The following is a 17,383-nucleotide window of genomic DNA, read 5'->3' as shown; positions in this document are numbered from 1 at the left end:
GATGTTACCTTATTAATAGCTATACAGAGATTTTATATCTAGACACAATAGTGAGATCCAAATAAGAGTCACTAAGTGCCACGCATATACATATATACAATATATATGTCTGTGTGTGTGTGTATATATATATATATATATATATATATATATATATATATATATATATATATACACACACTTTTGGCCAACACTCAATATACAAAAAAAAAATGAATGTGTGTTGCTGCCCTGTTCGGCTGAGAGTTGCATGCAATATAGTATAGGGGGATAATTCTCCAGGACTTTGAGAATCAAATATATATTTTTTATAATTTTACAAATAATCACTGTCATGTTTTGATGTACGGATACACCAGTTATCAATCCTTGATGACGGTGTTTTCGTTTATGAAAACGTTGCAGTGATTTTTTGCTATGTAAACCTAAAAAAATAAATATTTGATTTTTAAAGTCCTGGAGTGCTGTCCCCTACATATTATATATATATATATATATATATATATATATAAACCTAGGTCACCTCAGCCGCTCCGCCCCCAAAGTTGAGCTGCCTCATATTCCCTCCATCTAAGCATGTTGGCGCCGGGAACCGGAGATACTCGGCCATGCACTCACATGGGTGATATATATATATATATATATGTGTGTTTGTGTATATGTTACAGATATATATCTATATATCTACATGCACACATTATGTGTATATATATATATATATATATATATATCTACAGAGAAAGTGTATATATGTATATACACTAGATACAGTCTGCAGTGTAGTATATATCTCCTGGAACATAACATTCAAAAGATTCTCTAAGTGCCACTTGCAGATAAAGCACCTTTTTCAGAGCTCCTCAGGCTCAGGTTGGAGTACATCCCGTCCCCGATGATCAGCTGCAGTACACCACATCACCGGGCTGGGCTGTCTTTACTGAGAGCAGATCCCGGCATAGCCAGCTTTCGGTAATGGTCGCAACAGGCAGCAGCCGGCGGTATCTATGTGATGTCACATGGTGTGACATCAAATGACGCGGAGGTGGCTGCACAGTGCACAGGGAAGGCTAGTTTCCCACTATCTGTTTGAATCGTAGAGGGAGGAAGGTAGATGTCCCGTGGGGTTTAAGTGGGCAGGGCTTTGGACAGCGCTGGCAAGCAGGCTGTGTAGCTGTAACAGGGAATAAAAATGTAATGTCTACCGCAGCACAACGGATCCTGTGGGCCTATTTTGATGGGAGGGCCTGGAGCTGGAGCTCCACCCGCCCCATTATTAATCCGGCCCTGGGTACTATGACAATGCGATAACAGAGAAAAAAACAGCACAGACAAAAAAAGGGGAAAGGAGGCAAAAAAGGGGGGGAAGGAAGGGGGGGGGGGGGGTTGGGGACCAGGGTATAAGAAAACCTGGCCCCTAAAAAGGGTAATAAACAAAAAATAAATGGAAATAAATACGCCCGAGGGAGGAAGGGCTGTGGGATGTTGGGGGGTGCCCAATTATTGCTGGGGCAAGGGAAGGGTTAGGCCCCTGGAGCACTAAAACATAAAGAGGGGGCACCAGCAAAGAAAAACTGTGATCTAAATATAAACACTGGATTTAGGGGTGCTAAATAAGAGGACAAAGCCTATGAAAAGAAAGAAAGAAAGGAGCAAGGGGGGAAAAGAAGGGGGGGATGACAGGAAAGAACTGGAAAGGGATAAAGAAAAAGAAATAATAAAGCTGCAAACAGCTGGATACTCATCTGTCCTCCAGAAATCACCAAAGAGGCAGATCAAATGCCAATCACCTCTTTTATACTGATAATCACAGGCACACCCAGAAATCACAGCATTGGTCAGCTAACAAAACACCTGACCCCTAACCATTTAATCTGCCTAGTAACAAGGCTGTCAAGACAGCTAATCAGCAAAAACCCCAGGAAACTTATTTCACTCATGTTTAGGCAACCTTCGTTTCTATAAACTGAATTATTCCCAAAAATTGTCAGTATTACGTACGTTTAGAATCAGGGCACAGTGGTTGTCATCACTCTAACTAGGGCGCTGTATGTGGGGAGTTTCCAGGCCTTATTCAGAGGTGCATCACGCTAACTGCACGTAATGGCGATATGCACGCAGTTTGTAAATGTTGTCTATATACTGTATATCTATATAGTGGAAGTGAACTGGCACTCCAGTATAGCAAATGGTAAAGTTGCCTGGGTGCCCTCCTTACAGATGATATACGGCGGCACTCGAATATATATACAGTATATGAAAAAAATGTGTCTTTTATTCAAAGTATCAACGTCCAGATGTAGAAATAAAAGGGGCATTAAGTGGCTAGTACCGGTATACAAACAATAAGACATAGACAAACATGTAAAACAAACAGTGCAGTCCTTAGGGTATCTGAAAATTAAAGATTAGGGGAAAGATACGCCGCTGAGCGGACTTGTCGCTACCTAGATGGGACAGAGAACTACATACAAGAAGATTCTCACTAGCCCGAAGAGTGGGCGGAAGTAACCGCATTAGAACCGGGCAGAAGTGACCTCTCGGGAGCCGGGCTGGAGCAACGGAGACCGAGCTATCCACAAGTGGGTACAAAAGGAATGAAAGTAACACACACTCGCCAATCTGACGAAGTCCAGTACCTGGGTGCAACGCATTAATGATAGGGAGGTAAGGGGACACTGCTAATACCTGCACCGCGACAGATACCCCACATGTTTACTGGCAAAAAACTTTTACTCATCTTACCCACAAATACCAAGAGACCGAACAAGGAAAAGGTGAGACCACCTGTTATTTATCATTAGGGATGTGCTCTGACTCCCGTGTTTTGGTTTTGGATCTGTATCTCCTTCATGTTATGGATCTGAATTTGGTTTTGGCCAAACCGCCCTTGAGTTTTTTGGTTTTGAATCTGTATTTTTTTGTAACAAATCAATAAGACAGCTAAAATCACATAATTTGGTCCTGTTTTTGTTCCTACAGTATTATTAACCTTAATAACATATTTACACTCATTTCCAGTAAATTTTGACCACCTCACAGCTCACAATATTGATTTCATCCAGTTTAGACCAAAAGGTTGCATGCAACTAGCTGGCTTACTAAGCTAAGCGGCTGCAGTGGGTGGCACTAACATGTGGCAGGTCAGCTTTCAACATGGCACAGAGTGGTACTGCAGTGGTGGTAGATAATTCAGAGATCTCAGTTGCATATATTTGCAAAAATATGGCTAAGGCTCCAGGCCGCATCACGACGTCTCTGATACTGGAGATCCCTATCACATGGTCTGGGGTGCAGAACCCCAAAAAAGCCGGTGAAGGCCAGCCACCCCAGGGAAGCACACCAGTGAAATACTAAAGTGTTAGTATGTGTTAATAAGAATAAAGCAAAAACTATGTGTTAATAGGTGATACATAGGTGAAAGGTGTAATTAAGATGCTAAGAGAAAAAAAAAATTAAGTAGTATATATATATATATACATATATATATGAGAAAAAATATATATATAATTTGAAGGTGTTAAAGTGCTAAATAAAGTGTTAAAGTGTGCCACTGCCACCCCAGAGCAGCCAAGCCACACCAACCCCGGGGGGAGGGGCACCGCACCCCAAACTCATCCCCAAAACTGAAAACTATATCCAATTTGGGTCATATAATTGCTAAGGATGAGTGGTTTCAATTCCCTGAGAACCAAACCCATCCGAACTTCGGGGATCCGAGGCAGATACGAGTTCACACCAGTGTTAAAAAATAAATATAAAATTTTTATTGTGTGCCGTGTTAGCCATACCTGTCATCGGTGTAGCTGCACTGGGGTCCTGTGCTGCTGTCTGTCAAGGGCTGCTGCTCCAAAATAAATAAACAATATTTTTTGCGTGTGTGTCAGCCACACCTGGCTGTCACTGTCATCCGTGTAGCTGCGCAGGGGTGCTGTTTTGTGGCTGCTGCTCAAAAAAGTAATATATTTTTTTTTTGTGTGCGTGTCAGCCACACCTGGCTGTCACTGTTATTGCCGAAGCTGTGCAGGGGTGCTGTGCTGCTGTCTGTCAAGGGGCTGCATGAATATCTCAATGAAAATGTTTTTTTTTTAAGTTATTGGGTTACAAAAAGTTTTTTTTTATCTTAAACATAGCAGAAATGTTATCCTAACAGTTTATAAAGTTATATGCTCTAAAAAACTAAAGCCTATATTTATTTACAAACCTATATAGAGTGGACATCCTAAATTCTAAAACTGTTCTATTCAAAAATGTAAACAAAAGCAAAGATTATAAGTCTAGTGTGTTATTAGAATGTAGAAGGCCAAAAATTGGGTGGACCACACATGGCTGATTAATCAACCATGGCGACTGGATTAGTGTAATAAGGAAGAGGAAGCTGCAAACTGGGTGGCATGTTATGAGTTTGCCATATGGGGTATGTTGCTGTTAAGGGATCAGGCTGGTTAAGAGTGGACACATTATTATAGTTGTTGTTATTTGGGGTTGCCATCTCCTGAAGGGTGTTTACCAATAGACAGAGACTACCTATCAGCTCAGACATAGACACTTCCTGAGGAAGAGAGCTCTGCTCTCTGGAGGGAAGCCAAATAGGTGGGAGCCCCTGTTCCATCTGAAGCTCTTCTGTCTCCACATAATCTATTATAGATGAAAAAAAAATTTCTTCAGGGACATCTATCTCCTCTTTCTGTACCCTGCTCACCCTTTTTGGACAGGAAGTCCAAGATGGAGGGTTTGGAAGAAGGCCTAGCAACAGATGGGGATGGTCATTATCAAGACCTGGTCCCGCCCGTGGGTGTAGTCTGGGAGGTATTGGTTGGCATGCAGGCAGCGGAATAACAAAGGCCTCCATGTTGTCTGTGCTCACTATTCCGTATTTCAGTTTGCGATTCAGGTAGGAATAAAGGGCCTGATTCAGACGGGTCAATGGTGGCCCAGTGCGCATGCGCACGACGGAGCCGGCTCCGTCATGCGCATGCGCGAGACCCGGATAGCGACGGGCAAACCGTCGCTCTGGGTCTCGTACCAAAGGGGGCGTGCTGTCAATGTTGAGTGACAGCATGCCCCCTTTGGTGGGCAGGCCGGGGGCGTGGCTGCCCAGACGGAGGCGTTCCCATGGGAACGCCTACCATCTGGGGCCTACCCATGGGAATGGCTACCATCTGGGGCCGGCCCCACTGACGTCACAAGTGATGTCAGTGGGAGTGCTTTCAGCTCTGTTAGAGCCGAAAGCACTCTGGGGCTTGCGGCAATGAGACCCTACCACAAGGGCCTCGTCGCAAGCCCGTTGGTCGTGATGGTCTTGACCATCGCGAACCATCTTCCTGGCCGCTCGCTATAGCTGTGGGTGGTCACCTACAGCTATGCGAGTGGCCGGGAGGCCGCTCTAAAAAACCAGAGGGCTGGCGCTGATTCAGAGTGAGCACTCTGTCAGAGCGTCCGGCTCTGAATCAGGGCAAAGTCGGCTACAGAACACAGAATCACTGGATATCTTAGTGCATTTAGGCCAGATACAATCCATGAATTCCCAGACAGATTCTGGACAGGTGAATCCTTTGCTTGTGATAATCTCTGGTAATTCCTGGCAAAGGTGGGTGTTATAGCCAGACACTTTGAAGGCTGTAACTTAGAACTGCTTTATAGAAAACATGTGAATGAAACCTTTCCACACCACAGAACATGATGGAGAAATCCCTTGAAGTTCAGCACCTAGAGCATCTTTTTTCATGTTCTCTGAGGCCTCTCCTGACTGTGAAGAAAGATTCTCCACACTGTAGTCTTCCATTGTGACTTTTTAATTGTGATTTCAATGTTGTCCACTGGCTGAGATCCATCTCATCTGAGGGTTGGGTTTTCCCCATGCAAATGAGAAAATTCACATCCAGAAGGTGACTCTTATGTTTAACCGTGGTGTCAGTCTCTCTTTTGGCAGAATTTGCACAATCTTGGTCTTGGGGGCACCATGATGAATCAGACAGATCCTCCAGGGAAAAAATCTGATCTGGTGTTGTATCTATTTCTATTAAACCTTTGTGTGTGAGTTTAGTCATCTGCCGCTTGTGGTAGAGCTCTTTTTCTGCTTTCTAAATGATCTCCAGACACAACGTAAAACTTAAACTGAAATGTTGCATTTAATGCTCTGTTCCGCTTGTTCACATATCTAAGTAATATGGTTAAGTGGACAGTGGGAACAACGGCAATTTGAAGGCCACTAATTAACTCTGGTTTTTTTAGTGTCCCTGTACAGGTTGGGAAATTCCTTTACAGAACAGAAGGTTTGCAAAGGATTATTTAAGGCAATTGTTTATTTATTTATGGAAAGCATGCTTCCTGTTCAAGAAAGAAACAATGTAAGACATAAACCTTAAATCTGAAATGTTGCATTTAATGCTCTGTTCCGCTTGTTCACATATCTGATATGGTTAAGTGTACAGTGGGAACAACGGCAGTTTGAAGGCCACTAACTAACTCTGTTTTTTTAATGTCCTTGTACAGGTTGGGAAATGCCTTTACAGAAGGTTTGCAAAGGATTATTTAAGTCAATTGTTTTTGGAAGCACTTTTCATGACAGGGGCGTATCTATAATGAGTGCAGGGTGTGCGAGGAACACAGGCACCTGGGTCCAGGGGGGCCTCGCACTGCACACCCTGCACCCATATATTACTTACCTCTCCGCATCAGCGCGGGGGTCCAACGCTGTAAAAATGACTGGAAAATGGCTGCCGTGGCCATTTTCCCATCTTTTGCGCATGCGCAGTACAGGGAAAATGGCCGTGGTGGCCATTTTCCTGGTGACCAGTGCATACTCTATAGACTCTGGGCGCACTCTAGTGCCCAGAGTCTATAACTCCGGCACTGGCCGCGCACAGCTCAGTGTGCTGTCGGAGACTGCACACGGGCCCCCTCCTCTCTAGAAATGCCCCTGCTTCATGGTCCCCTTCTGGGATGAAAATCCACTCCTATCTGCAGAAGCAGGATTCTCATGAAAGACACAAATAAAAGGCCTTAAATCAGGTGTAGCCAACCTTGGCCCTAGAGAGCTCACGTTTTCCAGATGACCTAGCTGGTGCACAGGTGTATTCATTACTCACCAAAACATTTACAAAGATCCACAGGTGGAGTTAATTATTATAGTTGTGATTCTGTGAGGAGACTTGGAAAACATGCACTGTTGGTAGCTCACAAGGACCAGGGTTGGCTACCCTGCCTTAAATCATAGATCTTATGCTTGTCCACATATCTGTGCTGGTTAAGTGGCACTTTGAGGCCACTAACTAACTGTTTTTTTTATGTCCCTGTACAGGTTGGGAAATGCCTTTATAGAAGTTTAGCAAAGGATTATTTAAATCAATTATTTATTTGTTTTTGGAAAGCACTCTTCCTGGTCCCCTTCTGGGATGAGAAAATCAACTCCCAGCAGCAGCGGCCATGCTCAAGGATTCTTCTGTGGCAAGGACTGATGTGAATGTATCACATTATTTTTGTAAATGCCTCCTCCCCTCCCCTTCTCCCTCATACATTTTCTTTGGAATCAAAAAATGAAATAAAATTTACTACCAATCAACCCTTCCTGTCCCTGCCTTGCCTTCAACTACATACATACTCCAACTCCCTCAGGCCTCTCTTGAATAATAAAAGTGTTTCCTGATGTGTCATGTTTGAAGTTGAACTGCCATGTGTTTGTGCCACCCACTGTTCCAGCTTATCTTAGTCAGCCAGCTATCTTGGTGCAAATTTTGGGCCTAAACTAGATGAAAAAAATCAATATTGTGAGCTGTGAGGTGGTCAAAATTGACTGGAAATGAGTGGAAATAAATGTTATTGAGATTAATAATACTGTAGGAACAATAAAAGGCCAATTTTATGTGATTTTAGCATGTTTTTTTGATTTATTAGGAAAAAATCCATATCCAAAACCAAAACCGAAAAACAAAACACGGAGGTGAGGTTTTGGCAAAAGCAATCCAGATCCAAAACCAGGGGAGATCGAGATCCAGGTCCAAAACTAAAACCAAAACACGAGGGTCACATCTCTAATAGTGCACATCTCTAATAATTGCCCAATATAAGGCCACATGATAGTGGCACATACAAATATACCCGAATTGAGTGCCAGCTTACCTTGGAGTCACCCCAAAGTCCTCCTAATGGCACTACAAGAACCAGCAAGGCCTCCAAACACTGGTCCCATCTATGCCTCTCAGTACAGCAATACATTTTGGTAGCTGCTCAGTCACTTCAGTAATATCACTCAGGAGCATGTGAGGAAGGGGTTATTTTATTATTATTATCCTTTATTTATATGGCACCACAAGGGTTCCCAGCTCCTTACAAAGTACATAAACAACTGAGCACACAAGCCAAGTATATAGACAAATGAGCACGCTAGAAAAACAGTTATTAACAGTACAAACAATGCAGGACAATTACACGATTTATACATTGCTGCATAACACTAAATAAGCAGCAGGCATCAGCAACCAAGGGTTAGGTGCTGTTGTAAATTAAAGTAGGAGTAAGTGAAGGAGAAGCACATGAGGGAAGAGTGCCCTGCTCATGAAAGCTTACATTCTAAAGGGGAGGGGGCAGACAAACAGGGGTGACACAGATGGGCTGGATTGTGAGGAAGGAACATGAAGTAGTGGGTTAAGATGAGAGCTTTAATGCTTTGAGGAAGAAAGGGGTCTTGAGAGCCCATTTCAAGGTTAGGAGCCAAGAAGCAAAGTTAACATGGAATTTTGAGTTAAGGCCAGGGGGACGAGGAAAGTTAGCTACTCAAGGAAGTTGGAAAAGGAAACTGATATGAGCATTGAATGCAAATTATGAAGTGGAGAGTTTAGAAGATAAGAGTTGGTGGGAGTGACCAGATAATAGAAATACCCCAACTCCAACACTGTGGCACCCTCTAGGCCAGGGAGTGTGAAAGAATGTGAGGCTCCCAAAGGAGATAGCTGCAGGAGAAGTGGTGTCAGATGGATAAGACCAGGATTTGGTGATGGCTAGGAAATTGAAGGAGTTGAATATGAAGCCATAATGGACAGGGGCCAGTTCATTATAGACAGGACTGGCTCTCTAGAGGAGACAGGAGAGGGACAGAGTTGGGAGGAGATAGAAGGAGATTGTTAGGGTTGCTGTAGTGTGGGGATGAGATTGACTTAGAGCAGGGGGATAAGGAGAGTGTGGGTATGTGGTGGGGTTCTAAGCGAGGAAGGGTAACAGCAGGTGGTGGGTAGGGTGGAGGATTAGTGTGGTGTGGGTTGAGAAGAAGAGGTGTAACTTGGAGAAAAGGGAGGGTGCAGGGCTAATGAGTTATGGGAGATGCGGTGGAGAGTACTAGATGGGATGAAGGGAGATAGAGGAGAGGAGGGAGGGAGAGGAGAAAGTGGAGGAGACTATGGAGGGAGAAAAGAAATGGGAACTGGTGGTAGAGGAAAGTATTATGTAGCTTCTGAGTGAGGGGAGAGTAGAAGAAAAGAGAGACATTGCGTAGATGAGGGTTTAGGGGAGGAAGAAAACAGCAGTAGTAGTGATGAGAGTGAGATACAGGAATAGTACAATTAAAATGTCTAAAATCAGATAAAAGGAAGAACAGTGTTAGTAGATGTAAATGCACAACTACAAGAGTATATAATAAACAAAATGAGTTTAGAGCTGTTAAAGTTTCAGGACTTTAAATTAAGGATAAAGCATTCTTATAGATGAGAAGGTGTTGAAAAATGGTAGATACTACAGTGGTGTAGAGATAAATTGACAGTGGTATAGGAATAATATAAACAGTGTAGGGTCAAAAAACATACATTCAAAAATTAAAATGCAGCAATCCAACTGGTAGTTGCTTGCAAAGCTGAAGCAGGCTGTTGGCAAAAGGTGTGTTCAGGTTATAATGAAAGCTGGTGGTTGAGTTGCAGGGTATCCAGAAGCTCAGAAGATCCTTTTCAATTGTTTTCAAGTTGTAAAGAGTTCTTTTTCAAATGTTGTCCTCCTGTCTTCCTCCTGTTTAACTCTTGTCTAACTCTTTAAATTATGCTGTGCATATAATACCACTTTGAAATAAAAACCTATGCAGCCTTGTAACAGGCCTGCAGCCTGTAACTTACTGGGTATATAGTGAAGCATACATGTGTAGTCACTGATTACACCCCAACCCCCAATAACCTCACCCACACCAGATACAAGTCATAAAATTCTAATACAAACAGACAGACCCTAAACAGCATCCCATGTATCTAGGAGTTAATAAATAGTTACATTGCAAGACCTTAATTCACTCTGGTTTTTGCAGATAATAATTAATAACAAAATACCTATGAAATCAGTATATTCTATACAAGAAACAACAAACAGTAATCCCCCAGCACTCAGAATGAAATCAGCAATAAAATTTGAAAAACTACATGGAGGTATATAATTCAGATCAGGGCCGGCTCTGGGGGTGTTCGACCAGTGCGGTCGAACAGGGGCGCCACCCATAGAGGGCGCATCCCTCCCCAACATCCCAATTTCAGCAAAGTGGCCCGCTGGTGGTCAAATCGGGAGGTTGGGGACCCCCATTGCTGTAGCTGTGCGGCAGTGCCAGACCCCAGAGTCTGAATGGATGCTGCGCGTATGTGTGCGGCTTCCATTCAGTGACAGGAGAGGGCTGGGGAAAGCCCAACTAGTGAGGCTCCCCCCAACCTGATGTTATTTGGAGGCATGCCATGCGGGCATGCCTCCAAATAACATCACATAGGGGGTGTGACCTATGGTAATTAGACCACGCCCCCATTTTTGGTGATGGGGTGCACTGTAGAGAGCTGGCACAGGGTGCACCAACCTCTGGAGCCGGCCCTGATTCAGAGATCTCAGTTGCATATATTTGCAAAAATATGGCTAAGCCTTGTCACGGCTTCTCTGATACTGGAGGTCCCAATCACTTGGTCAGAGACCCAAATTGGATATAGTTATCAGTTTTGGGGATGAGTTTGGCGTGCAGTTCCCCCCGGGGTTTATGTGGTTGGGCTGCTCCGGGGTGGCACACTTTAACACTTTATTTAGCACTTTAACACCTTCAAATTATATATATATATATATATAATTTTATTTTTCTTAGTATATATAGATATATATAACAGACCGCAAGCTGATTCACTGCAAAAAAAAAAAAAAAATAGTAAAAAAAAAAAATTTACTTACCTGACTCCAGGGACTGGTGGTCGGGGCTCCGGGTGATGTCCTCCCTCTGGTCAGCTGGTCTCCCATGCTGCACTGCGGCCTGGTCATCAGGTGATCGGGTCCCAGTGCAGTATGGGATATCACCTGACTGGAGGCATGGAGGACATCACCGGAGGCCCGGATCATGCAGGTAAGTGTAATTAAGGGAGGGGGCTGGTTGCGGGGGTCCGCGATCATGGGGGGCTTAGTGCCGGGGGGGCTTAGTGCCGGGGGGCGGGGCTTAGCGCCGGGGGGTAGCAGCGGCGGCCGGTCGGCGCATGCGCGGGCACTTTGTCACGGTATTTTTGCCAAAAATACTGTGACTAGTGTGTAGATGGGATTCACAGGGACAGAGCTTTATTGCAAGCTCTGTCCCTGCAAGGGATTTGTAGTAAATCCCTGTGATATTGGCTAAATTCGCAATGCGTTAATATCACACTACAATCTGCATTCAATATGCGGATTGTAGTAAATAGAGCCCTGAGAGTTTCCTGGAGTGATTACTCACAGTGAAATTGATCCAACAGATCACCCTTTTTATTGAATGGATGTGTGGAGCAAAGAGCCCGTAACGCGTATCCCCGCCTTGAGGTATACCTCAGCGGCTTCCTCAGACAGAATGCTAAGGTATACCACAAGGCGGGGAAACGCGTTACAGGCTCTTTGCTCCACACATCCATTCAATAAACAGGCACCAACAGCAGCAGCAGCATCTAAGAAACAGCAGCTCATTCAGAGACAGGCATACCGCTGACAACCTTTTAGGAAAACTCAGGGTGGTCATTGCAAAATGGCTCACCCTGCTTAGCCTCTCCTCAGGATTTGTGATTTCTGACAACACCACCAATATTGTGAGAGCATTACAGCTGGTTGAATTCCAATATGTCCTATGTTTTTCTCATGCAATCAACTTGGTGGTGCAATTTTTAAAAAAAAATGACAGGACCGTGCAGGAGATGCTCTCTCCAGTCCTAAAATATTCTGGACATTTTCACCATCCAGCAGGCGCATGTAGAAGATTGCAGCACCTGCAAGAAATGTTGAATTGCCCTGTCACCAGCTGAACCAAGAGGTAGTTACAAGGTGGAACTCCACCCTCTATATGCTTCAGCAGATGGAGGAACAGCAAAAAGCCATCCAAAGCTACACAACGAACTATGACATAGGAAGAGGATGGGGAATGCACCTTACTCAAGCTCAGTGGAAAACATTTTCCGTGTTTTGCAAATTGCTGAAATCCTTCAAAGTAGTCACTTGTGAAGTGAGTTCAGATACTGGCAGCTTGAGTCAGGTAATTCCCCTAATTAGACTGTTGGAAAAGCAACTTGAGAAACTGAAGGAGGAGCTGAAACAAAGCGATTCTGCATAGTATGTTGGACTTGTAGATCAAGTCCTTTATATGCTTCACCAGGAACCAAGAGTTGTCAGGACCTTAAAATCGGATCAGTACATTTTGGCCACCGTACTCGATCCTAGGTTTAAGTCATATGTCGTGTCTTTCTTCCCAATGGACATAGATCTGAAGAGATGCAAAGACCTGTTTGTAAGCAAATTGTCAGCTCAAGTAGCGCATGATGCAGCGATGGCTCATTCAGTTTCTCCAGCAAGTGCGGCTGCCAAGGAAAAACTAAACTTTCCCAAAAGACCCACTGGTGAAGCAGGTGAGTCAACACAACCAAGTTTTGACATCTGGTCGGGTCTAAAAGAATTGTCAACAATTAAATGGATGAGACCTGAATAGTTAAAGAATGGTTAAGGACTATTTTTAATGATAACATCCAAATAGGCATGTCAGACAGTCAGTTTGTCTACTAGCAGGAAAAAAAGGCAATTTGGACACCCTTGCACAAACTGGCTTTGCTTTAGTAGAGCTACCCACCCTCTAGAGTGTACTCTGAAAGAGTTTTCAGCACAGCCTGGAACCTTGTCAACCTTGGCATAGGAGGCTACTTCCTCAAATGTGGAAAAGATGATTTTCATCAAAATTAACTACAAATTCCATGAGGAAGACCTTTACCGCCAATTACATCCAAAAATTGCAGAGGCACCTGTAATGATGGATTCCAGCAGGGACGAATTAATATTGTTTGAAGAAATATGATGTAGACACTGATGAGGGTGAGGAATTAGATGATGATGGTGACAACATCTTGCCTCTGTAAAGCTAGTTTGTGCACATAGAGATCATTGCCAGAAATGTCAGCTGCCCATTGGTAGCTTGTCTTCTGGGGGCGGAAACAAATCAATCGCTTCATGATTGAGGATATAGTTGATGAAGATGTTGGTGGTGAAGATGGCAGGTGCTTGGATCTAGCATAGAGAAGCAGACGCTGGACTGCTTGTTGGTACTTTTTTAGCCAAAGTTTCAGAATTTTTTAAAAACTTTTTTGATGGATGCTCTGCAGATGACGTAACAGGGAGGAGGTTTCTAGATGGTTAAGGTCCCTACCTCTACTTATTCTGGCTTTACAAAGGGTACAGATGACTTGAAATTGTCCGGATTTGGGTAGAAATAATTCCGCACATACAGTAAGAAGTGGATTTTTTTCTCTTATGCCCAGATGGGCTTTTCCTTATCATGGGCAACAACTGTTTCTTCCACTGGTGCCTGATTTACACAAACTACACCCTCATCAACAATATCATCATCATCAACATGATATCATCAATATCAATATATCACTATCATCATCATCATTAGCGTCAGCTACACAAATATCCTCCTCATCCTGGTGCACTTCCACAGACGCATCTTCCATTTTTATGTCAGCATGTTCACTTCTGCTTATGTCATCATAAGAGATAGAACCACCAGTCAAGGGCTTAGTCTTTCCTTGTCACTTTGTGTGGTGAAAGGCATATCGCCAATTTTATGTCTTTCTGCAGCTAACTTTCCCGACTTAAATGGGGTACAGCACACATGTCAATTTGTACCAATTTTAAATATTACACTGCTGTATTAATGACCTACAGTGTTACAATATTTTTTATGAATAAGAAAAGAATAACACACTGCACTACTTGTTACAGTGTCACAAGATTTTTTATGAGTAAAACACTGCGCTACCACTTATAGTCACAATATTTTTTATGAATAAGAAAAGAATAACACACTGCGCTACCACTTACAGGGTCACAATATTTTTTATGAATAAGAAAAGAATAAAACACTGCGCTGCCACTTACAGTGTCACAAGATTTTTTATGAATAAGAAAAGAATAACAAACTGCGCTACCACTTACAGAGATACAAGATTTTTTATGAGTAAAACACTGCACTACCACTTACAGTGTCACAATATTTTTTATAAATAAGAAAAGAATAACAAACTGCGCTACCACTTACAGAGATACAAGATTTTTTATGAGTAAAACACTGCTAACACTTACAGTGTCACAATATTTTTTATGAATAAAAATAACACACTGTGCTATGACTTATAGTGTTATAACACGTGGATAATAAACTGCGGCATGGCCTGCAGTGTCACTGAACAATTATTTTTTTTACACTAGGGAAGAGCACCCCTGGACGAGGCAGCAGCCCCTTGATGAACAACACAGCACCCCTTTATGGACAACAAAGCACACCTGCGGAGTGCAGACAGACCACCTGCAGAGTATACGTGGATGATAAACTGCAGTCTGGCCGGCAGTGTCACCAAACAATAATAGCGTAGCTAGAGCACACAAAAAAAAATCTTTTTATTTTTTTGTGGAATGATAATCATTAATTTTAGCTTTTTATTACACTGGGGAAGAGCACTTCTGTATTTTTAAAAACTGTATTAATGGATGCTCTGCAAATGACGTAACAGGGAGGAGGTTCCTAGATGGTTAAGGTGTCTACCTCTACTTATTCTGGCTTTACAAAGGGTACAGATGGCTTGACAATTGTTGTCCGGATTTGGGTAGAAATAATTCCACATATAAGAAGTGGATTTTTTTCTCTTATGCCCAGACATAACAATGGGCTTTTCCTTATCATGGGCAACAACTGTTTCTTCCACTGGTGCTTGATTTACACAAACTACATCCTCATCAACAATATCATCATCATCAACATCCTCATTAGTGTCAGCTACACAAATATCCTCCTCACCCTGGTGCCCTTCCACAGACACATCTTCGATTTTTATGTCAGCATGTTCACTTGTGCTTAAATCGTCATAAGAGACAGAACCACCAGTCATAATTAAAGGCCAAGGGCTTAGTCTTTCCTTGTCACTTCGTGCGGTGAAAGGCATATCGCCAATTTTATGTCTTTCTGAAGCTAACTTTCCCTTTGATATTTTTTTCTTTATTAATGTAAAAGATTGGTTCTTTGATTTTAGATGCCATAACTTAAACCGTATATGCACTTGGTCATCGACTTTAGTAGATGATGTAGACGGACTAGTATCATCATGATTGGTGGCACTGGTAGCAGCTCTAGCACTAGTATGTGGTTCCTGCTCTCCTCTCAATTGATTGTTCTCCATATCAACAAACACAAATTAAGTGGGGTACAGCACACCCGTCAATTTGTACCAATTTTAAATATTACACTGCATTATCAATGACCTGCAGTGTCACAATATTTTTTATGACGAAAAGAATAACACACTGCGCTACCACTTACAGTATCACAAGATTTTTTATGAGTAAAACACTGTGCTACCAGTTACAGTGTCACAAGATTTTTATGAATAAGCAAAGAATAACACACTGCGCTACCACTTACAGTGTCACAAGATTTTTTTCTGAGTAAAACACTGTGCTAGCACTTAGTGTCACAAGATTTTGTATGAATAAGAATAACACACTCCGCTACGACTTATAGTGTCACAATACGTGGATGTTAAACTGCGGTCTGGCCGGCAGTGTCACCGAACAATAATTTTGTTTACACTGGGGAAGAGCACCCCTGGACGAGGCAGCAGCCCCTTATGGACAACACAGCACCCCTGCGGAGTGCAGACAGACCACCTGCAGAGTATACGTGGATGATAAACTGCAGTCTGGCCGGCAGTGTCACCAAACAATAATAGCGTAGCTAGCGCACACCAAAAAAAAATCTTTTTATTTTTTATGGAATGATAATCATTAATTTTAACTTTTTTTTTTTACACTGGGGAAGAGCACTTCTGGATTGACAGAGCACCCCTTTATGTACTGCAGCCCCTTGATTGACAGGACAACAGTGACACAGCAGCTCCCCCCACTGTATGTACTGGAGCCCCAGCCCGACAACACTGCACCCTTGAATAACTACTACATTGAACCCTTGAACAACAGAGAAGAACAGAGCACGTCTGTTCTATACACTCACACAACCGGAGTGAAAATGGCGCTGATCACCAGAACCCAAAACCCGAGAGAATCCGACAGCGGGATGGTGACGTTTTGCCTCGTTTTGGATTCTGAGTTAGGTGGGAAAACCCGAGCCGGACTTGGATCCTACTCGGATCCTCTATGTTTGGGTGGGTCCGGTTCTCGGAGAACCGGACCCGCTCATCTCTATTAATCACCACATCATTTCACCTATTTGAGGTGTTTTCTGTGAAGATTTATACTGCAAAGGGAACTACAGTATGATTATCCACATATTGGAGGGTTCGAATTAAAGCTCAATGGCGTATCTCTCCTCCAATCTTTAATTCCCAGATACACTAGGGACTGCACTGTTTGTTTTACATGTTCTTCTATGTCTTATTCTTTGTATACCGGTACTAGCCACTTAATGTCCCTTTTATTTCTACATCTGGACGTTGATACTTTGAATAAAAGTGATTTTTTTTTCATATTAATATATATATATATATGAAATTTTATACTCATTATTTTAATGATGCCTCCAGCATTATCCCTGCCTCTTTCTGTGATTGGCTGACTCTCTCCAGATATGACGTATTATTTTAATGATGCCTCCAGCATTATCCCTGCCTCCTTCTGTGATTGGCTGACTCTCCAGATATGACGTATTATTCTGTCTATTGCCTATATCATTATCTCCGCCTCCTCCTGTAATTGGCTGACACTGTCCAGAGATGACGTATTATTCTATCAATTGCCTCCAGCATTTGCCCCACCTCCTCCTTTGAGGCTGATTTTTTAAAAACTTTATACGTCTCAAAAACTCAACTCCAGTCCTGATCAAACAACGCACTTCGTATAAAGATGTTGATGATAGAGACATGTAAGCAGGGCCGGCCCT

At 42.8% G+C, this 17,383-nt stretch overlaps 1 protein-coding gene across 1 annotated transcript in view; it reads left to right on the top strand.

The window, feature by feature from the left end:
* LOC148522739 (antizyme inhibitor 2-like) overlaps nucleotides 1–15,530 on the top strand; it is a 409,249-nt gene extending 393,719 nt beyond the window's left edge. The window contains exons 7-9 of the mRNA XM_088473782.1: nucleotides 6,232–6,347; nucleotides 7,301–7,327; nucleotides 15,522–15,530. Of these exons, the coding sequence (XP_088329908.1) occupies nucleotides 6,232–6,347; nucleotides 7,301–7,327; nucleotides 15,522–15,530 (152 nt within the window). The remainder of the gene's footprint in view (nucleotides 1–6,231; nucleotides 6,348–7,300; nucleotides 7,328–15,521) is intronic.
* Nucleotides 15,531–17,383: the final 1,853 nt, after the last annotated feature.

Source organism: Taudactylus pleione, unplaced genomic scaffold (genome assembly GCF_031769625.1).
Source record: "Taudactylus pleione unplaced genomic scaffold, aTauple2 ptg000140l, whole genome shotgun sequence".
Taxonomy (NCBI): Eukaryota; Metazoa; Chordata; class Amphibia; order Anura; family Myobatrachidae; genus Taudactylus; species Taudactylus pleione.
This window is presented reverse-complemented; position numbering and strand designations above follow the sequence as displayed.